The 23,043-nt window shown below is 39.1% G+C and overlaps 1 protein-coding gene across 1 annotated transcript; it reads left to right on the top strand.

Annotated features, from left to right (window-relative positions):
* Positions 1–1,034: 1,034 nt before the first annotated feature.
* On the top strand, positions 1,035–20,509 carry LOC120757761 (telomere repeats-binding bouquet formation protein 1-like). The gene is given in 22 exon segments (XM_040075361.2): positions 1,035–1,067; positions 1,069–1,101; positions 2,490–2,547; positions 3,493–3,603; positions 3,789–3,917; positions 4,365–4,496; positions 4,920–4,980; positions 5,076–5,191; positions 5,332–5,454; positions 5,986–6,138; positions 7,223–7,354; positions 8,721–8,846; positions 9,812–9,969; positions 10,714–11,069; positions 12,637–12,698; positions 13,694–13,786; positions 15,138–15,308; positions 15,782–15,862; positions 18,363–18,476; positions 18,862–18,974; positions 19,505–19,714; positions 20,265–20,509. Coding segments are annotated over 22 exon segments (2,595 nt in total). The 3' UTR covers positions 20,295–20,509.
* Positions 20,510–23,043: the final 2,534 nt, after the last annotated feature.

The following is a 23,043-nucleotide window of genomic DNA, read 5'->3' as shown; positions in this document are numbered from 1 at the left end:
AGCGTCAGGGAGTCAGGGCGGTTGCACCCTGAGGCGCTCGGGCGGCGCTGCGGCTGCGGCGTCTCCAGAGGGGCCGGGCCGGGCGCTGCCCTCAGCCCGGCGGGGCCGCCGCTGCCCCTCAGCCCGGAGATCTCACCGCTCAGCCCGGCGGGGCCGCCGCTGCCCCTCAGCCTGGAGACCCCAGCGCTCAGCCCGGCGGGGCCGCCGCTGCCCCTCAGCCCGGAGACCCCAGCGCTCAGCCCGGCGGGGCCGCCGCTGCCCCTCAGCCCGGAGACCCCAGCGCTCAGCCCGGCGGGGCCGCCGCTGCCCCTCAGCCCGGAGACCCCAGCGCTCAGCCCGGCGGGGCCGCCGCTGCCCCTCAGCCCGGAGATCCCAGCGCTCAGCCCGGCGGGCAGCGCTCGGCAGCGGGCACCCGCCTCGCCTCGGGGTCTACTCAGAGCCACCCGCGCCGCCGGATTACAGGTACCTGAGCCGTACCCCATTTCCCCCCTCGGAACTTCCCAGCCCTCCCACAGAAGAATGCAGCTGCTGTTTAATCTTTAGACTGTTGCCTTCCATCCCCCCCCCCCCCCCTTAATTTAAATTTTTTATATGTTCTTTCCTTTTTATATTTGGGCATATCTGGAGTGCTTGCTAGGACTTCAAAGTGGAGCTCTGATAATGAGCTCTAAATCACACACAGGTCGTCTGGGGGGGAGGGAACTGAAATAGGCCAGGACACCCCCAGGTCCTGTTCCACAGTGCAGCGTCCTCACAGCCTCAGCTGCTGCTCTGGGATTTGGTTTCCACTGGACGCCAGCAATCCCCACTTCCCCTCTCTGAGGTTTGGTCTCTGGGTTTCAAAGGGTAAGTCCCGCCTAGGCTGGCTGGTCTACTGACCGTGCCAGCTATGTACTAAAGTGCTGCTGAACACACACATTAACAGATTTGCACTTCTCAGGAGTGTTTCTCTTTTAGCTTTTAAGGGATGTTACTGGGTTATTTTCCATAACTGATGGGGAAGAGGTAATTATTTTATATGCAACATTCACCAGATGTTTGTTGAAGCAAATCTAGTTGCTTGTCTTTCTTTCCACCTTGCCTGGTGATGCAACAACAGAGGTGAGCTATTTGCATCTAATTAATGTAGGCTGGTTTATAAATACTATTTTATGTGCCTTCCGTAGGTTGCAAAAGTAAAAGATCCAGGTAAGGTCAAGATGTATCCTTGTAATACCTACAGTTTTAAACCCTCTGTGCTTCCTATATTTTATAATTGTATAAACATGTATTAAATTAAGCTCTTCTGAAATGCAGTTAGCTCCAGAGTGAACTAATTTTTACAGCCTTCCTTTTTGGGGGGCATGGGTTTTTGTTTTGTTGTTTTGTTTTGTTTGTTTGTTTTTGGTTTTTTTTTTTCCTTAGGCTGATGGGGTGGTAGCAGTAGGACAAGAAGAGATGAGGAAGACTCACAAGATTTTCCCTGTTGTGACAGGGTTGGATTTGCAGGAAAATGAAATGTATGTCTGTTATCACTTCCAAAAGGCTAAAGGGAGATGAACTCTCTAAATTCACCCTCTCTAATGGAAGCAGCAAAGGATTGGGGGTGATCAGTAACTCTAAACAGAAAGCAGGGCTGTCTTCATTAAGATGAAGATACTGCTTTGAGCAGTGTGCTCCACTTTGAGAAGGAAGACTAACCCATGATTAAGCTGGATTAGGCACTGATTCAAAGTTTGTACCTGGAGCCAAGTAATTTTTTTGAGAAATTGTATTATGTTACTGTGGTGCTTGCATCAACCTTTTGTGTTTGGGACTTCGGGCATGTTTGAGGAACCATCTTTCTGCCTCCAAAACTGAATGTCACTCTGCTGCTCTCAGAGGCTACCACGTTGGGTTTGTGAAGAATCAGTGCTGTGGTACATGATTCATGTAATGTGACAATGTCTTTGGTGAATTTAAATAAATTCTTAATGTAAGGAATTGTACTAATTGTCTTTGGCTTGATCAATACTGCTAGAACAATGCTGATGGTTTAGTGGCTCCTTGAGCAGCAGGAGGCTGTGTGTTTTATAGTGTTCACCCTCTAAGTAACGTTACTTGGTCTTAGTGCCAGTTGTTGGCTGATGGCAAAGTTGGCCACTCTTGTAAGGAAAATTGGATCAGCTTTGTTGTGATCAATGACACAGAGCAGTGGATATTCTTTACTGGCAGGGATATCGGACAGTGCCCCTCAGTGGTAACATGGAGTTACCTGATTTTTGCAGAAAGTCCACTTTCAAAAGGCAATAACCTGGTAGTTACAAATGCAGGGTTGTTATAAAATACTGCATTTCCAAAGGAAAGCTTTGCCATACAATAATACATTAAACTGTGTGTGTGAGATGACAGAGTAGAACCCGAAAACTGGGAAGAGTGCATTTTAGAAAAGTGATGTAATTTATACTGCATATATTATAAACACTGCTAATCTGAACAGAACTGCAGACACCTTTTCCTTGACGTTGTAGAACAAGAACAGCGATAAAACAAAAATGAACACTCAAAAGGTGCAGAAAAATCAGTGTGGTAAGATATCTAATATAATTTGTTATTGTAATCTATTTTATAAAGTATCAATTTTACAAAGTTTTAGTGGAGTGTGATAGGCCTGTTGTGGGGTAGTGAGCAGTTGGGAAAACGTCCTTTTTCCTAGTTGCCAAATTTTGAATACTGGATTGGATATGCAAAGGGTAAATCCAATAACAAACCTACATATAGTGAAGCACACCACCACAAAGTCACTTTTTTTTTTTTTAATTTGCTAATATTTATCCACATTTTAATTGTATTTTAACTTCTTTAAGGACCCCCAAACCTTGTATGGGTTTACAACAAACAATACCTTCTATCACGATTAGAATTAATTATCAAATAAGTCTTTTAATTATACCCCAAAGACTAAGAAACAGATTTTCCAAGTCTGTTTACCCACCTAGAGTTATATGTAGGTGCCCAGAGAATATTTTGTGTTAACATCTCTAACCACCTGATTAGGGCTTTGCTGCTGTGGTGCATGATTTATGTCTCCTGTAACTCAGTACCACAGAGCAGCTCTGTGCTCTTCGACTCTTTCCTTACTATTCCATAGATTTTCAACTGTGTTTGCACTCTGGATATTTTAATGGTCATGTATTAGTTATACTTAATGCACCTTGCAATTGTGCATTTAATAGTTAGTAGTTTACATCACACTTACTAACAGTTACTAGTAATTTAAGGCAAGAAATATTAAAAGGAGGCTGTTACTCTACAAAGGAAATCATGCTCATATCACAAACTGTGGGCAGAATATTTCTACGTTTGTTGTTTACGGGTGAATAGAAGTGATACAACTTCATTTTGGCTCACTTTTCCCTTTTTTTTAAAATACATGTGCATACTACATTTTGGACAGGTTTATTCTAATGCTGACTAGATTAATATATAGAAAATGTAACAATTTTAATGAAGTTTTTTTGTGTTTGCTCCTAGATATGAAAACAGATCTGAACTTACTGCTTGAATGCCTTAAATATCAGATGGACTGCCCTCTGTCTCAGAAAGAGGCTTTGATCACTATCTATTCCATTTGCCAACAAAACAGTAAGAAAGGCTTTTCCTTAGAAATAATGCAGTCATTTATGTTCACCATGTATGTTAAGAAACAGGTGGGCACTGTAAAAATGTTGTCTAAAGGATATAAGGGTTGAGATGTAGGAAAATCTTACAAGCCTTTCATTTTGCAGAGGAGCAAAAGCCAAAGTTTCTGTTCTTTTATCCTCTTGTAGGTGAAGCAAGTGAATACTTACGAGAAATTGGTGGTTTGATGTTTATAAATGACCTTGCCAAGTCGAGTGTTCATTGCATGGTGAAGGAAGCAGCTTTATTTACGTTGGGGATTATTATAGAGAGTAATGGTAATAATTTTTTTTCTATTTCTGAGTTCATTATGGCTCCCTGTCATTCCTTGTGCTTGTGCTTTGTCTCAATTTTCTTTTGGTCTCACAAAATGAGACTACAAGATTGTCAGTTAGGGCAAGGGGCAATGAAGGTGCCCCAGTTGCACTGTCCATCCCCAGATTTGATCTATGCCTTGTTGATTTGGGCACACAGGGTGTCTTTAAGTTACCAGATACCTGTAGTGCCCCTCTCCCCCAGCAGCAGGTGTAAAATGACTTCTGGATTGTTCCAAAGCTTGCCAGGATTCTGGTTGGTGTAGAGCTCATTGCAGGTGGAAGCCCTCAGTCACTCTGTAGTCCTGCCTTGTCTCCACTCCCCACATACTTGCCACAACTGAGATTTAATAATTTGGGATTAAGAGTGGCGTACTTTAGGACTTAATGGTTTTCACTTTCTGTTTTCAGTGTATTGTCAACAGACTTTGTGTACTTCTCCATTGTTTGAAGACCTCATTTTATTTTTAATTAAAAAGGATTCTGGTGTGAACTTGAAAAGAATGTCTGTTTATGTCATCTTAGTACTGGTTTCAAATAATAGTAAGTTGGGGTTTTTTTCTGTGTTATAGCAACACTCTTTCTATTTGCCAATCTGCAGTACAGAATTTGGAACATTCAATAAATAATGTTTTGGTGAAGTTAATTTATAAAGATGAATGTTTGCATGTAACTGAACCTGAATTGTCTAAGTAGGTCATTGCTCACTGGGATTTCCTTAAACAGCAGAACGTGGTTTAGTTCTAAAAATATACTTTGCAAATTCAAACCCATAGTTTCTGAGAGTTTATAGAAAAAGAGAGACATAGAAAGGTTATTTACCAATATGTTGATATGATTTTGTATTTACTAATGGGGTGGATATGTGCTTAGGAAAGGGAATGTATGTATGTAAATTAAACTTGATATTAAGATTTTGTCTGCAATTTCATTTGTCTCTGGAGTCTTGTGTGTGTTTTCTTTTAGAAGATGGGCAAACCTACGTCAGGGATACAGGCTGCATCAGCCTGCTGCTGCAGTTATTCAGGTAAACAGGGTGGCAATTCCAACAGACGAGTAATAGACTGGCTAGCAGCTATGTTTTCTTGACTATTTGGGACTTGTTTGCATTGTCCTGAACAGAACAACTCTTTCCACCTCTGAGAAGAATCTGTCAGATGAAAACACTGATCCCAGCTATCAGCTCTGGTCCTCAGTGTGCAGCACTCTGTGTGCCTGTGTGAACAACCCCCAGAATGGTATGTGTTGCTCTGAAAATTGTAAAAGAATGTTAAAGATATTCTTCAAATTGGTAGAACTTTGGTTTCATTTTTACTGTTCAGCTGAAATTTCATTTCATTGCATTTTGATTTGGGGTAATTTGTTTTTACTTTTCCAGAAGATAATCAAAACATTTGCTGTTCAGTTTTTCCCTATGCCAAAGAGTGGCTCGAGAGTTGCACAAAGCCTGAGATAGTTCGTCCCATTTGTTCATTTCTTGGTCTCACAGTTGCAAATAACTGTAAGTGCAGCTCAAGCTTTACACAGTTTCGCGTTTGATAAAAGTACACTAAATTAGAGAGTAAAATGTTTTTTTCTTTCTTGTCAATCTCTACAAAGTCATTTTTTGTTCTTACAACTTTTATTGACATCTGTATTCCGCCATCCTTACTTACACTACACTGAGCTCAAGTCCACAAATAGCCACAAACTAATCACATTTCAGAAGGTCAGTAAAACTATTTGGAAGCTGTTTCGATTATAAATATTTCTAAATTAAAGTCATTATTGCTTGACTGAAAACAATGACTTAGGAAGAACTCAGGCATGATGTTTGCCATTTGTGTGCACATATTAGGGCCATGTTTTCCTGTATCTAATTTATATGCAGTTACTACATTTCTTAAGATTAATATATATCCAGCTTCTGTTGTATAAGAAATGTAATGACTAACACATGCGCAGAAAAAACGCGATGGACTTACTTGGTGAAATGCTTTAATAATTTGCAAACTCTGTTGCTTAAATCACATTTTTTCTTTTTTTCACTAAGCATATGTGCAGAAATATTTTGTTTCTATTGGAGGATTGGATACATTAGCCAAAGTTCTCCTTGAGCTTATGCATGATTCCTGTTTGAGTGACTCCAGCATGAAACTTGCAGTAGTAGTAACAAAGACTCTGGATGCCTGCATTGCTAATAACTGTGAGTGAAAAGACATTTTTTATCTATGGTAATTTTAAATTGCAATTTTTATAGTCTCGTGCTGGTGGAAAAAATACATAAATGGACGCTTAAAGGCAGTTAAATTATATACATCCCAGTGGATGTTGCAGGGTTTTTTAAAATTCAAAGGCGTATGTGGGGAGTGATTCATTTCATCTGAGGTGGATTACTGTCCCATTGTTGCTAAAATAAATACAGTGAAATTTAAACTGTAATGAAAATTAAAGATATGATGCTACAGCTAGTCCCGGGTAAGTAAAGCTGAGCTCTGGGCCTGGATTTGCCCAGTCAGTGTGGATCCTGGAGTTAGGCCTACGCCTGAATAATAAACTATGTACCTTTGGACAGCTTTAGTAATTCAGAGGTGGAGCTGAACAAATGTGGTGTTTCTGCACAGCACACCTCTGCTCTGGTTTGCTGGCTGGGTGTTGCTCTGCTAATGAGGTCCTGTGTACTCCATCAGAAGGTTTGTAGAAACCTGTGATTCCTGGCAAGCCTGTGCTGTGGCCATGGTTGGTGTATCTCATACTTCTGCCATAAGGGCTTCAAATGGAAGTTCACAAAAGTTTAAAATCATAAACCTCCTCATTCTGAGTGTAGTTTCAGATCAGTTGGTTTGTGACAGTACTAGGCCTCAGCATGGATGGACTAGCAGTGGTGTTCCCCGTGCCAGGAAGGGCTTGCCCTCTGTTCTTTTTATGGCAGATACTCTGTGTGTCAAAGCTTATTCAACTCTCTCTGGCTCCATGCTGGGGCTGATAAAGGATGTGGAGAAACTTAGCAGGCAACTCCAAAACTTGCACAGTGCAAAGCCCTCGTTCATCAGATCTTCTGCCTCATGTCCATGAAGCACAGGCTGGGAGGATGGGCAGGGCTGGATTTGGGAGCAGCACAGGAGGGATGGGGTAATCTGAACTATTAAAGGCAGATCAGGGCAGGGCTGAGCAGGCCCAAGGCTTTGAGGGGTCTGTAGATTTTCCTCAAAACCCAGCATTTTATACGTGGATAATTCTTGTACACTCATTATCTAGTTTATTTTCCTTCCGATTATTTTAACAAACAGCTGCCATGGGTGTTGTCTTGGCAAAGTATCACACTGTGTCAGAGCTGCTGAAGCTGCTGTCCAATGAGACACTAAGCACAGGAGAAAAAATCAGTATTATTCTAACAATTGGACACTGTACTGAAGTTTGTGGTAAGATTTGCTTTTTCTTTTTCCTGTCTGTCAGCTTCTCCTAAATTCTCATACACTAACTCCTCCAGTGGTGTCACTTCGTCAAGACTGGAACATGAGGGAGAGTTCTATTAAAAAATATGATGTCACTATTTGGAAAAAAGTTTTCTATAATGTTCCATCTCTAAATTTTAAAGCTTGTTGTCAGGAAGTGTCTTTAGTAGCTTTGAAGAACAGACTAATATGCAGGAATTCAGAGCTGGGCTTGGGGATCAAAGGGGGGAGTAATTAATCCAGCCCTGAAAAGTGCTACAATCCAGACATAGCAAATGAGTTGTCTTGAGCTCTCTTTTCATGGTCCTTGGCACATACAGCTTCTGTCCACTGCTTACAAGGCCAGTAATATTTGTAAAAGCCATGTAAAAGCATTGGTTTTCAAGACACAAAACCAGTAGGTAGCCCTGAAATGTTTTTGTCATGTTCCTCAGGGTTTTCCCAAAAATATCTGGTAAAAATACAATACTTCAGTTGGTATTTTATGGTAGTGTAAATAAATAGAAAGGGAAGTTCATTTGTACTACTGTTTTTTCTCGTGTATGTTTAGATGAACAAGAAAAAGGGCTTATATTCAAAAATTCTGGTTGGTTTTCATCCTCTGAGTGCCAATAACATATTCAATAATTAGCTCAATAGGTCATAAATATATTTTAGAGACATTTTTTCATGAAGAATTATTGAAACAAGACATAATGGAAAATGTCTTTTGAATAGAAAAATGGTTAAACCAATGAGTTTCTCATAAAATATCATCTCTGTCAAAATAAAAAAAGTTCAATTTTTTAATTCCTTTTTTAAATTAAGTTTAAACAAAAATGATCCAATTTTAGCAAGTTATCGGTTGTTTGAATATGTATGCAAATGAGATCACAATAAAAAATTAGCTAATTACATGATAAATGAGGAGGAACAGATTGGCTAGACCAGGATTAAATTACTAATTTTACTTTGCTAATTATAAACCTTGAGATTTTGGTATTTCTGCGTCTCATGCCTCACAGAAATGTAGCATATCTACTCCAAGACCAGGTAATGAAAGAAAAGAAATACAGGAGTCATTCAAATGTTTTTGGCCGCAAGTAAATGAGCTTGGAACTTCATCCTATAATTTGTCTCAGTCATTCTTCAGTTTTCTTACAGAAATGTGAGTTCTGGTCAAATCATCCTATGTGATGTAAAGGTCTCATGCTGTCACTGCAGCAGGCTCGGGTCTGTAATGAAAATCTCTTTTTTTACAGAAAGTTGCCAGTGTTGGCTCTTAAAATTACTGTAAGGTTAAGGTGTGTGGGGCTGAAACCAACCTATTTTCCTTTACCATGTCCTATTCTAGAAGAAAATCAGTGTGAGCTGCTTCAGAACAATGGTCTGCCACTTATGATTCAGGTACTGACAGAATCTCAGGACGAGGAACTCATCAAAGCTGCTACTTTTGTGCTGCAGAACTGCAAACAAATGAGTAAGCTTGCTGTCCTTGCTTTTAAGATGACAGTGATAATTTCCATCTGTGTTCTGCTGGTTCCCTAAGTGATTTTAACCCTGGCAGCTTTGTAATTCTGTGTACTCCAAGAGATGTTTGTTTTCTGCATAGAAAGTTGCTTATTTGTCATCAAGAACTGACTTAGGTAGAAAAAAAGAGAAGTGGAAATTCCAACAGTGTTGCAGTAATGCATTTGGGAAACCTCTCCGTGTAGAGCCAGTTCTTAAAGCTTTCCCATCTATATATTCTGTAGAAAATAGGAACATCGTCATTTAACACCCAGGGGATACTCTCTTCCTGGGGATGTAGCACTAGAGAGAGAGAACAAACCAGGAGATAATCAAGCCTGAAATCACTGTGACTACATTAATTTCTAATATTAAGAAATCTTGATCTTTTTTCTGAAGTAGGATGTCTTTTTAGGTCCCCTGTTTCAGTTTTTTATTAATTATCTGTACAATACTACTGATGGAACAGAGAGACCTTATCCTTTAATCTCTAGAGCATGTGGAGGGTGTGCAATTGCTAATTAGGAAAAAACAAACCTGTATCTACATTTTTGTCCTGTAAGCACAACTGAGAGGTTTGTGTAAGATTGAGGGGGTGTGGGGATTTGTAGTGTCCATAAATATGGAATTGTTTTTTAAAGAAACTGAGACTCATACCGGTAAAGAACCCAGAGTTAAGTCAATGAAAAAGTCATTTTTTTCACAGCATCACTGTGGGAACAGTTTAAAGTAACTATAATTGTAAGCTCACCTCTTGTAACTGCAGCTTATATTTCAAGTGTGTTAACATTTATGTATAAATTTAAGTTTTATACAAATTGTTATTTTGCATTAAATTATTGTGGCTAATCTTCAGCATACTAAAATATAATAAATACTTTAAAAATGTTAATTGATAAAATTTTAAATATTAATGTTGTTTTTTTTTAAATAAAGCTGAACAGTTGTCCCTGAAATTACACGATAACTCATTAAATGTGAACAATGCAGAAGAATTGGATGTGCAAGTCAGGAAAAGATGTCTACAAGACTATTGGAAGAAAGCAAAAGAAATTTTACACAGAATAAACTCGATTGAAAAAGAGCATGATGAGGTTGGCCCATTTACCAAAATAGGTTAAAACTAATCCCATCTTTCCAGAGTTTAAGGAGAAAGCAAAAGTAAATCCTTAAGATAATTTCAATGTGAGCAAAAAAACCCCAGGAAAACGGTTGGATTTGTGTGAAACTACAACCTGCAACTTTTATCATTATTGTTGATTAGGTTACAGGTGTGCAGAGAATGGAGGCATCTGTATTGTATTGTATTGTATAATGAAGTATTCTAGTTTATTGTAAGCCCAGATTTTCTTTGAGATGGAAAAGGAAGTTGAAATTATTTTTAATTGCTGGACATTCAAACCTATAATTTTAATATTTGCATGCATGAAATATTCAGGGTTGTATGGCTGTGGTGGGATAGATGACAAAGGAGAATGTGAATACAAGCCGAGATAGATTGTTTCAGATTTTCCTTGTGCTTTAAAGCTGTTAAGTATCTGTGGGTTTGGAACAGCAAGTTTCTGAGTTATTTAGATGGCTCTTAAGTGTTAGCAGTGCCTTGCATGAGTTGCAAATTCCTTGCTTCAGCCTGAAATTAGCACTTAGAAAGTACCCCCTCAACACCTTTAGTGGCATTGCTGTCTTGTTGGCTCTCAGTTCAGTCAGAGGGTTTTCTGAAGCTTCTCTGGAATTTGCTTTACCCTCAGAGTTAAGACTATCTAGTTAATCCTGTTACTGGATTTATTTAACATTTTTATAGAGCTTACATAGTCACTAACCAGTATTTTTCAATACAGGAAAGAGTGCAAGGAGAAATATTTGTAGACGAATCTTCAGTAGCCAATTCTGAAGCATTAAAATCCCATGAAGTGAATCCTACTGATCCAAAGAAGTGCACAGAAAGAGCACATAAATACGTCTGTTGTCCACAGTTGACCTCAAAGTTGAATAATCAGGTTCTTGCTCCATCTGTAACTTCAGCTCCACAAAGAAATGGAACAGTGAACACTATGGATGCAGCCTCTACCAGACAAACTGAACAGAGGAACATTCCATGTTCTGTTACTGAGCTGCAAACAGACAGTGTACCTCCAAGTCACAATATAAATGGAAAAACTGCTTGTGGAAATAATTGGTCTGGTCTTCAAGCAGGGTAAGAATCTTACACCTAATAAGTTGCTTTCCTTTAGTCATTCCAAATTGACAGGCTTTTAAATTATCTGTTACTAACTATGGAGTTTTTTTCTAGTGCAAAGACATAGCCCTTTGGTGGCCTACTAGAGATTGTTTTTGAGGTGACAGATCAAAGATTACAGTCATTGCAGTAACAAAGCTGCTGATCTCTGAGTGCTGGTGTTGTACAGAGAGCTTCTTTTTAGGGCACGTCTGAGTGCCTTCAACATAGTGCTGAAAATCATCCATGGCTTTTGCCCCAAAGTTCTCACTGATGTAACAGAACAAGATTTAACACACTGGTTTGGACAAAACCACAGTGGTTTCTGTAATGTGCCCTTACTAGGGAAACAACAGGTAGAGAACTGCTTGGAAAAATACTGAAATTGGAGTGTATGCAAAGTAGGGGGGAAAGTTTCTGTGCCTCTGCTATTCTCCCCTCATGTTCCAGTGATGCATGGGAAGAGAAGCATGGGAAGAGAAAGGAACAGCCCTGTGTGGTCATTCCGTGTTCTCTTGCTTGTTGCTCCCACAAAAATGCTAATTTTCCTCCTTTTCTTTTGCTGTTTGTGTTTATCTTTCCTATTGATAAACCCAAAATTATTTATAGCTAACTTGCAATGATAGATACAGATTCAATTCTCTTGAGTTTATAGCTGGAATATTCCTCAAGACAGTCAATGAAAAAGTATGAGCCAAACTACATTTTAGGTGGGTTTTATGTTTTGTTTTGGGCTTTTTGAGTTCTACATTTTTATTGTGCTTTTTTTTATGTGTCTGGCTGCACCTTGCTCTGTGCAGTTTCCTGGTATTATATTATTACTTTGCAACTACCACAGAAATCACCAAGGGCCTAGATATTTTCCATGGTACATTCAGGTAAATTTTGCTTTGCTGCTAGTTAGCATAATTTCACAGCTTCTTTAGTTGTTCTGGGCTCTGATGCACAAAGCTGTTAAAATATCAATTAAAAAAAATTCTCTCTTTTTGAATATGTGTTTGTGTGAACACAGGAGTTACTGGAAGGTAACCATGGATCAGGCTCCTTGCTCCAGCTTTCAGAGGGAGTCAGGGACACAAAAATGCTTGATTAGGGTATCATAGCAGTGTGTTGATTGCATAGAAGTTAATTAGTGTAAGAAAATAAGAAAAGCAATTATCTTTTAGAGCATTTGCTGCAAATGGTGAAGGCTACAGTATTCTGAAGACTTTGTGAGAGCTTTATGTGCACTTGGTAATCTTTATGTGAATCTGAATTACAAATTACTCTGGAAACGAGTGACAGTTCTGCACTCCCTGCTGAACAGACTGCAATGAATGCCAGTCAGATCTCTGGGAAGCAGGTTTTAACATGCACTGATTACATGCTGGGTACCATAAGTCCCGTAACTTGGGACAGAGTGATTCTAGTAGAGTTTTCTCTTTTATATATTTAATATGGGGTTTTTTTGTTGTGCCCTTGGAAAGTGTGTATTTATTTGCAGGTAAATGTATGTTGTTTTTATTGTTTTGTTGGTTTTAATTTGTTCACATTTTGATCTTCCCAGTGAGGAGTTATTTAAACAACCAGCAGGGAGTGTTAGAAATATGAAACAGACTTGCACATCAGGTACAAATAGCTACACATATTCCTTTCTGAGCTGATTTGTTCTTAATGAGATTTTAATTAGTTTTGTGTACATTTGTCATTACTTTTTATCACTTGTTTTGTATCATTAGATGACAGAGGTACCTTTTGTGTAATAGCCTTTAACTGGTTTGCATAGTGTTGGAATTTTATATCGTACACAATTTTAGCAGGATAACATTTATCCTACTTTTCTTCTAATACATATTTTAGCTTTCTTTCTTTAAATTTATTTTAATTGTTCAAATGAATGTATCAGAGATTAAGTTTAGTGTTTAATCTATATTTCTATTAGTGAAAGCCACTAATAGAAAATGCAGGTTTGGTCCTGTCCCTGTAAGGCTGGGATCGAACCTGCCTGTGAGAGTGACAGCCTGATGATGTTCCTACATGGTGAACATGTGTTTAAGAGAAAAGTTTTTCAGATTTGCATTAATCCCAGTCTGATACATTTATTTCACAGCTGGGACCTTTTCAATCAAATATTTATTCATTATTTCATTTCCTGTTAATTTATAAAATTGCTAAGTATTCATTAGATTAGAATTTGCCAGAATGGGATCTTTACAGGTGACCAGCTAATCTCCAGGTTATTCTCTGTTTAAACTGAGAATGTGTATTATTCCAGTATTTTTCAGCATCCCATTCCAAACAGGAATAACGTGTATAGGGCTTAGTTAAGCAATATGGGTTTGCAAGGTTAATGTGCTGTGTTCAAGTTGAAGTAATATTTTTTAGGAGAATTATGAAAAAACACTGACTTGAACATGGTTATTCTGGAATTACAGAAATGTGAAAGTGAGTCATTTAACTTGAGAAATCTCATTTGGATTTTCTGTTGTTATGTTAATTACGTTATGTTAAACTTTAATAATCTACAAATAGAAAATGCAGTTGAATGTCGTTATGCTGATGCATGATTATTATGGCAAAAGATAGGTTACACTTCTTCATGAATTTTTTCCTCCCTCATTTAGATCAGCATTCATTCTGCTCAGAGAAAACTGAGAGAATCAAAAGTACTTCAGCTACATCATCATCCCATAAAATGACAGATTTAAGGTGTTTAGGTAAATATTATCTTAGATCTTTTCTTTCTTGCTTGCTTGCTTGCTTAAAGAAGCCTTAAAGAGTCATCAGTGCAGTAAGTGGATTGAATTGACAGAAATTGTAACACATCTGTTCTATTACCTCTTACATAATAACAAAACCTCAACTGCTTCCTTGCCTTGCCTTGCCTTGCCTTGCCTTGCCTTGCCTGGCCTGGCCTGGCCTTGGCCTTGGCCTTGGCCTATCTTGAAATAAAGCTGACAAATTGCAGTTTTGGTCCAAGTAATAATGTGACGACAGAATATACAGTAACTTAAAAAGTGACCCCCTAATTAGAAGATTATTTGAGCAGGGGTCTTCCTACTTTCTCTGCTTGCAGAGAGGGAAGAAAAACATGTAGCCCTGCTCATTTCCCTCATTTATTCTGCTGCTAAGCCTCTTCAGTGTTCTGCAGCCCTTCTGTTCTTTCTGCCTCACCACTGTGAAGTACGGGCAGGCAGTTTTATGGTAATCCATGACTACAGCCTTCAGTTACCCAAGGCTCTACTTCCTCAGCCTGCTCCATCAGTAGGTTATGAGAATACTGCTGATACTCTGGATTTGTGAGTGGATTTTGTAATCAAGCCAATGTTTCTTTATCTAAAAATCCCCAAAGAAACAGAAACCCACAGAAAACCAAACAATCCCCAAAGCAGCCCATAACCCACTGTTGAACATTACTTTTATCCCAGTTGTCAAACTAAATTCAAGCTGAGCTTTAGCACTGCTTTATCTTAAGGTAGAATGTTACAGATACAGACTGTAACTGTGGTGAGTGTGACTCCTCACACAAGTTCTCCTTCAGCTGATGTAACTTAACTGTGAGAGCATCCAAGGATATGATATCTAAACCATGAATTACCCTAGGAACCCTCAAAAATGAACAGCAAGGCTTCCTGTGAGGGAATTAATGACTAAACTACACTTACCATTGATTCAGATTGATACAGGTAACTGTTACAGCACAAAGTTTCAAAAAATATATATATATAGCACATAATATGTAAGTTTTGGCTCCTGGATAAATGTGCAAATGGAACTGAGTCCTGGGTCTTCCCATCTCACCATTGTTCATAGTTCTGTCGAGGATCCATGCCTCATTCAGTACTTCTGGAGTGGAAGTGCAGTATAACTTAGTCCAATAAAATGTTGGAAAAAAAAGAAAAATTAAGACAGAGAATACAAAGTATTTCAAGAGGGCACATAAAAATGACATGAGTATGGAAAACTTGAGGTCAAATTGATCCCAGTGAGGAAAATGAAACACTGAACTTTGTGGTGGCTTCTTCAGAAGCTGTGATTGCTGTATCTGCAATATACTATTTTTCCCAGGCTGCACAGCAGGAGGACTGTCCTTGAACAGTAAAACGTTCACCAAGATGTTGCAGAGTTGCCTGCACAGGTGTGAGCACCACAGAGTCATCCTGGAGGCTGAAGAAAGATACCGAGGGGAGCTCTGCAGGATGGCTGCTGGTAACAATAGCAGATCTGCAACTCACCAGAGTATGGAGTTTATTCTCAGTACTTGGAACTGTTGCTTTAAATTGCATTTAAAAGTCTGAACTTTTTACTTCTCATTGTCTTGCTATTTTAAACTCACTCATGCAGTTTGATTTACAATGATTTGTACTGTGAGATCAGAATTGGCCACTTCTGTTTTGAAGGATCTTGTGTGTTTCTTGCCATGGTGACAGATGCTCATTAGAGGCCTTGATAAGACTCTCATGTTTGCCAGAAATAGTCAAGTCCTAAGAGAAAGGAGTGTATTAAGTTGAAATATGTGTGAGTAGATGTATGACATCACACCAAAGTAATTTCATTCAATATTACACACTTATGGCTGTAGGATACTTAGAAATCTTTATGAATTAAATGGAAGCACATCCTATACTTTTCTGGTTTAAAGAAGGAATTCTGAAAATTAAACAGTTATTACTTACTGGCATTTGTACTGGTGTCCATCTTATATTTTCCAGAAATGCTGGTGGCCCCAGTGAAGAAAGACAGGGTGGATAAAGAAATACCAGCTTTTAGGAGCAAGAAGGATAGTTTCCAAAGTAAGGGCTTGGCTTGGAAACTGGTGTGAAAAGCTCTTACTGTCTATTAATTCTTTTGCAGAACTTTACCATGGGATACTGTGGATAGGAAATTATTTTATTTTTTTTCCTCGAGATTCTGAAAATAATCTGTATATTATTAGGCCATAAAATGCATACTCTATAACAATGAAATTGTGTAATGCACATAATTTCCCTGCAAAGTTATCTGGCCCTTGCTGTGTTGATCCTGTTTTGAATCCTGTCAGGCACACTTTCCATGGCATTTGCCATTTCTCAGTTTTGTGGCATTGTTTTCTAAAATGGTGTAGTGGTTTTAGTTAAAACCAGGCGAAAATGCCAATTAATGTAGTGGTTTCACGTTCGCCCAATTCTATTTGCCAAATTTAGTGTAGTGGTCTTAGTGTTTACTCTCTTTTTGTGGGAGAAGTTGAGGAGAAGCAAAGCAGGCTTAAGCTTAAAAATAAACAAATAGTTTTACTGGAAAAGTTGAAAAAAACCCCAAAACCCAAGATGAAACTTCAAAACACTCTTCCCTTTCCTTACAAACTGTTAACTTTCTTATAAACAACACAGAAAGACACAACCTGTGATTTTCAGTCAGTTTCACCATTTAAACATAATCTTTCATCACTTTGGGAGAGGAGGCTCTCTAGAGTTCTATGGGGATATTCGTCACAAGACAAAAACAGTCTGGTGGCTCCCAATGTCACAAATCTGCAACTGTTTGGAGTTTTTGCAGATTGTGCGGTTCCACCCATCAGCAGCTTTTTCCCTGGCCTCTCAGTGTATCTGGGGTACTGTTTAAGAATGCTTCCTCTAGTACAAAACAAGGATTCTCTTCTATCTATAAAATTGTCTCTATCTCAAAAGAAATAGAGACCTCCTTTTACCCCAGGAGCCAAGGGCTTCAAATCACTTTCTCTCTAAAATCATCTTCATCTTAAAGACTGAGACCTCCTTTTACCCCAGGAGTGAGGGGCTTCAATATTCTCACTTAAATCTCAATCATATCAATCCCCAACTTTGACTAGAACCAGCATTCCCCCAAACAACATTAAGATGTTACAAGAAACAGTCCATTTCTCCATAGTTTACTCCAGAGAAGTCAGGTTAAAAATGTTCACATCCTCAATCCTTCTTTCTAATAATCTTTATCACTTCTTTCACTCTTGCTCTCCTGACTTCATGCTGTGTCTTTTCTACGTCCACTCTGTCTCTCTCTTCTCTCCCTCAGATAAGGGTGAGGCCTTGGAAGGTTCATGTTGCCAGGAAAGGGTTAACGCTGCCCAGGCCTGCAGTGGCTGTGTGACCTCTGCCAGCAGCAGTCTCTCCCCCAGTGCATCTCGGATCGGCTGAGATTCTCCCTCCATTCTTTTCCTCTCCACCTGGGAATCAGGAGAGGAGGAGAGAGCTCTGCCCACCCCTCGGTGACAATCAGGGCGGCCTCGGCCCAACCGGGCCCATAGTTGTTATCAGGGGCCCGGTGGAGATCCCTCCCTGCTCCGGGGAAGTTTTAAAAAGTAGTTGATGTTAAACTGCAACCTCTCCTCCCCCGCCTCGGGCCAGCTCCCCCCTGCCAAAGAGAGGGTGGGAACAGCAGGTCCTACTCGATGTTACCTGTTCAGCTGGCCAGGAGGAAAAGGGCTGACTTGAACAAAATCAGGATTTAGATGGGTACTTCCGAAGTCGCATTCAACATTCTCAGTGGTCAAAGCAGATGCCAGTATCCCAAACTAGCCTCTGATAGGTCCTTTTCCTTTCTAAAACAATTCCAAGGTCCTGACAGGGTAACACTCCACGTTTCGCCTTAACTAAAACCAAACTGTGCCAACCCATGACAAATAGAGAGGTTTAGTCAGGCTCAGAGCAGAGCTCAGCTGCCTGAACCTGGATTCAGCACCACTCCTTATACAGTTCCAGTCATGTTATTCCGTTAGACCCATTCCTGTTCCTGCTGGAAGCTGTGCTGAGGACTTAGGGCTTGTGATAAACAGCTACAAGGGGAATCCTTTAGAATGAATTCTTCTTTGAAATGAGAATTGAAATTTGAGTTTTGAAATTCCCACCAGAAATTTATTTTTAGTATTCTTATTTTCAAAACTTTTGTTTACATGGTTATTTTTTTAAATTAATGCCCAGTAAAAGCTATTAGGTTGATTTTTAAATGTTTATGTTTTTCCCCTTCAATTCAGAAATTGATTATCTTATGAAAGCCACAAAGGTATTTACAATGTAAAAAACACAACCAAAGCAACTGTATTTCATCTTGAAAACCCATTACAGCAATATATTATCTTTAGCAAGCTCACATTTCCTGTAAGCTGAAGTAAACTAAATTTTCCAGTCTTCCAAGACCAGATTAGTGGTATGGCTCAAAAGATGGTTCTTTTTTAAATTTTAATTCCTAAGACATAACCTGTGTTTTATGATTTCAATTTTTTTCTAAGAAAGATGTGTAATGTTTTATTGTTTGGGGTTTTATTGTTTCTTTTTTTAGGCATTCTTTTGACTCCAAATATAAAAGACAAATCTAACACTTCAGAGAGAAATGAACATAGTAGAAATACTAGGTGGACTAGCAACTATAACTTGACACCTGCAAGTGAAAAGTGTGAGTATTACCAGAAAATGAATTCTCTGATATGCACAGCTGAAAGATCAGTGTTTGCATTTAGGTCAGAGCATTGAGAGAAGCAACTGTCCTTGCTATTGGAGATAAATGGCTATGAATTTAAATAAACTGTTATCCTTTCTCTCACAGAAATCCACTTGAAATCAATAATACTTTTTTTTGCTTCTGGTTCATCAATAGTTCTTATGTCTTAATGTGGATTATGAGAAAAAGATGTAAGGAGAATGAGATATTACTAACAGAGCAATGTGTGCATATTCAGATTCCTTAGAATAAATGCTCCTTTGCAGATTTATATTACTTTTTCTGTACATTTTAGTTAGTTTAAAGTGACTAAGTGGCCTCCTTGTTCACAATTTCATAGCTTTACAAAAAACCCAAGATGCTAACCAGAAGAGACAGAGAGTCAAAGAGATGTGCAGCCAGAAATGTCAGCGCTTAAAAGAAAATTGCACACATTCACTTGGTGAAGATGAGGTTAGTTATGTAAAGCCTAATCATGCACTGACATGTTCATATATGGCCAAATAAAAGCACTAGGAATTGCATAGTTTCTTTTTTAGCCACCTTTAACAGGAGCCCAGTAGCAAAATGAACCTTATTAAAAAAAATGTTCCTGTGTTGATTCTGCTCCAGTCACACTGATTTAGCCCTGAACTGAGTTCAGCATTTTTCAGCTGACATTTTTCAGAATGATGGATCTGGATATCTGATTTTTCCTGTACTGATGAAGATTTGCACAGCATGGAAGTAACAGAAACCTAAAGGAATAAACCTGCTAAAAGAATAAACTATGTAGGCACAATAGAAATGAAGAACACAGAAAAATTCTGTATTTCAGTAAGTGGTGACAGTGAAGAAACCATGAAGAAGCATTGTTCCTTTGCCAATGTGACCATTTCTTTACAACTATTTAATGGTGAATTGCCAGTAATATGGTACTTCCTTGTGCAAAATAGTATGTATGTCTATATAATTCTTAATGACACCAAAATAATTATTTGCAGGACAATGAAATGTGTCCCCTGGCCATGAGCACGAGACCTTTGAACAAGAGAAGAGCCCGAAAAGATTTCACAACTGAAGAAATCAACTGCCTTTTGAAAGGAGTCCAAAAAATGGGCAACCACTGGAATTTGATTTTGTGGTCTTACCCTTTCCAGAAAGGACGGACAAGTGTTGACCTTTCCAAGAAGTACTACAGGTTACAGGTGCAGGTACTCATCACTGAATTTTCTACCGATAGCAAATGCTGTGAGCCCAGTTTTCATCGCTAGCCCCTGACATGATTTGAAGAAATAAAGACAGACTTTCAGAGTATGCAGCCATAGGATTGTGCCTTGTGTCGGTGCAGTGCCCATGAGAATGCTCATGAGAATGGTCTCTGGTGTAATTCCATCAGGGTTGGTGCTTGGAGAGAGACAACTAAAGTAGGGCAAGACCAGAGAGCCTTGGAACGTTCCACTGCCACCTGACCAGGGTACAAAGAGAAAAAGTGTGTCATTAAGAGCTGAATTATTCCCTGTGTTGATCAGGAAGTTGCTCTCTCCTCAGCCTCTGTTTTGATGCTGGTCTGTGAGAAGCTCTGCAGCCGTTTCCCAGTGGCTAATCCATGCATCCCTCACACAGACAGCATTGCTCCTGTGCTTTGGAGACCATGGGTGCAATTAAGTGACAAGTCTTTGTCTGCTGAAAGCTGGTCTGTAATAGCGCAGTGGTTTGGGGCAACATTTATCTTGATATTTCTCTTTTATCTCCGTTTTATAGATGAAAAAAGCCCACAAAGGACATCAATAATATGATCTGAGAGTGCTTTGGATTTCGTTGCAGAACGTTCAAGAACAGCCTTTGTAACAGTGAGGTATTGCCTGAACAACTCAAGCCCTTGGAGAATTTAGGTTGGCTTGGACTCCTGTTTTTCAGTGACAGCTGACAGAATTGTTACACATCGTAAATTTGATTTACCATAACTTGATGATTTCTTTAAGTAATGCTATCATAGGCAACAGAATCTCTATCAGTAAAAATTGCATTAATTTGGAACTTAATTTAACCTTCTTGAGAATTTGATTTATGCAACTTTTGAGTTAACTTTTTGCAGCTTGTTCTATACCATTTGTAAGAAAAGGCTATATTGCTAAAATGAATACTTTATGTCTGAAACTGCTGTTAATGTTGTAGTGTCTGAATCTGTTTCCTCTTAATAAGTGAAATGTTTAAAGCAGGTGGGATATTTTGGCATGCATTGAATATACTGCAGGTGCAGAAAAATGTTTCTGTGACAGAAAACACAATGTGTGGTTAAAAACTGCTGCACAGAGGAGGCAAATCTTTCACTGTTACAGAAATTCTGTACTCACTGTTGAACTGAGTAGGTACTGATAGAATTTGGCTTCTGCTTATAGTTGGACAGTTTTCTGGTGTATTTTTCATGTAAGTGAGCAGAACCACCATTTCTGCTAATTACACATTTTTTATAGGAAGCTTTACTGAAAGCCTTGCTAACTTGATTTTTCAGAGATAGCCTTAGTATTTAAGTTATTTTCTTTACTTATTCTGATAAAGGAATGATTAATCAATAGTTAATTTATTACGGAAAAGGTTTAGTTGTTGTATATAGCACTAGGTTTTCACTATGATGTGGCTTAAATGCTCAAAAACAGGCAAGGTAACCAACATCTGAGAGACTTGCAAGAAAGATGATGCCAGTGATGCAATAAATACATCTTCCAATATTTTCAGCTGTTGAAGTTTGGGTTTGTTTATTATTAAAATATTGAAACATCTATAAAAGTTGTTCTGTGTGGAGCTGTTGCCAGTAGCAGGGTTGAGTATCAGTGGGACTATTGGCAGAGTGGAAGCCAAAAGGGCTCTCGAGGTGGTGTCCCCAAGGAGGACACTGGGGTCCCTTACACTCTCCAGGTGTTTTTCCAGGGACTCCAGCCTAGTCCGCACAAGCTGTTATTTCATCCTTTGAGTGCATGTGTATTAGTATCCACATTATCAATGCCTGAATTATATCTCAAGTGGCTAAAATACGTAAAATGTGAATCTTTACTTGCCACAAGGTGAGAATGTTGCAGTGCTGACAATTTATCTCACCTTAGGTATAATTCAGGTTGGAAAGGCCCTGTGGAACCTTTTGTCTCCTCTCCTCTTTGGAGCAGGGCTGAGATCAAAGTTACTTGAGTTGTTCAGTGTTTTGTCAAGTTCTGAGACTCTTCAAGGAAGGAATTCCTGCTGCCTCTTTGGGCAGTCTCTGCTGGTGCTTCACCTCCTCTCAGAAGTCAGGGCTAGAACCACATCACTGGAACATTCTGGTGGGATCCAAAAGGGAAGTCATGGACCAGGCAGAAACCTGATGTGTGAATTTGGGCAAGTCAGTCTTTTGCTCTCCTTTGGATTAACTACAGTCTTGATCAGTTTAATTTTCTTGCACAAGTGCTTTGAAATCCACACTTTGTAGTGGTTTTACGTTCGCCAAATTCTGGTTGCCAAATTTAGTATAGTGGTTTTAGTGTTTATTCTTTTTTTCTGTGGGAGAGAGATTAGAAGGGAAAAAAGCAAAGCAGGCTCAAGCTTTAAAATGAACAAAATAGTTTTATTAACACACACTAAAAGAATGGAAAAAAAGAAAGAAAGCTGGGAAAAAAGAAAACCCAAACTAAAATACAATGAAACTTCAAAACACTCTTCCCTCCCCCTACAAACTATTAACTTTCTTATAAAACAACGTAGAAAGACACAACTTGTGATTTTCAGTCAGTTTCACTATTTAAACATAACCATTCATTATTTTAGGAGAAGAGTCTCTCTAGAGTTTTATGGAGACATTTGCTACAAGACAAAATAATCCAGTGGCTCCTAATGTCACATCTGCAACCGCCTGGAGTTTTTGCAGACTGTGATGTTCTATCAGCAGCCTTTTTCTTTGGCCACTTATGGGCCTCTCAGTGTATCTGCGGTACTGTTTACAAATACTTCTTCTAGTCTAAAATCATCTTTGTCTCAAAGGCTGAGACCTCCCTTTAACCCAGGAGCAGGGGTTTTAAAGTTCTCAATTAAATCTCAATTGCATCAGTCCTCAATTTTGATCAGAATTAGCATTCTCCCCAACAACACTAAGATGCTACAAGGAACAGTCCATTTCTCCATTGTTTACCCCAGAGAAGTCCAGTTAAAAATGTCCACTTCTTCAATCCAATTCCAATAATATTATCAGTTCTTTCACTTCTAATCCACTGACTTCATGCAGTGTCTATTCCACGTACCCTCTGTTTTCTTTCTCCTCTCTCTCAAGGAAGGGTTGTGCTTTAGAAGCTCCATGTTGCTAGGAAGGGGTGGCCATGCGCTCTCTGCTCCGGGCTGCAGGGCTGTAGAGATGCAAAGCTGTGCCAATAGGGAAACTGGTGGAAGTCCTTTCTTCCACCCCTTGGTCTCATCCAGGGCGGCCAGGCTCAGAGCTGCTACAGAGCTGTGAGCACGTGGCATTGCTGAGCTGTTCTTTTTTCCTCTTGCCGCTGGCATCCAGGAGAAGGGCTCATCC

The sequence above is a fragment of the Hirundo rustica genome, chromosome 11 (assembly GCF_015227805.2).
Source record: "Hirundo rustica isolate bHirRus1 chromosome 11, bHirRus1.pri.v3, whole genome shotgun sequence".
Taxonomy (NCBI): domain Eukaryota; kingdom Metazoa; phylum Chordata; class Aves; order Passeriformes; family Hirundinidae; genus Hirundo; species Hirundo rustica.
Note: the sequence above shows the minus strand (reverse complement) of the source record. Positions and strands in the feature narration are given on the sequence as shown.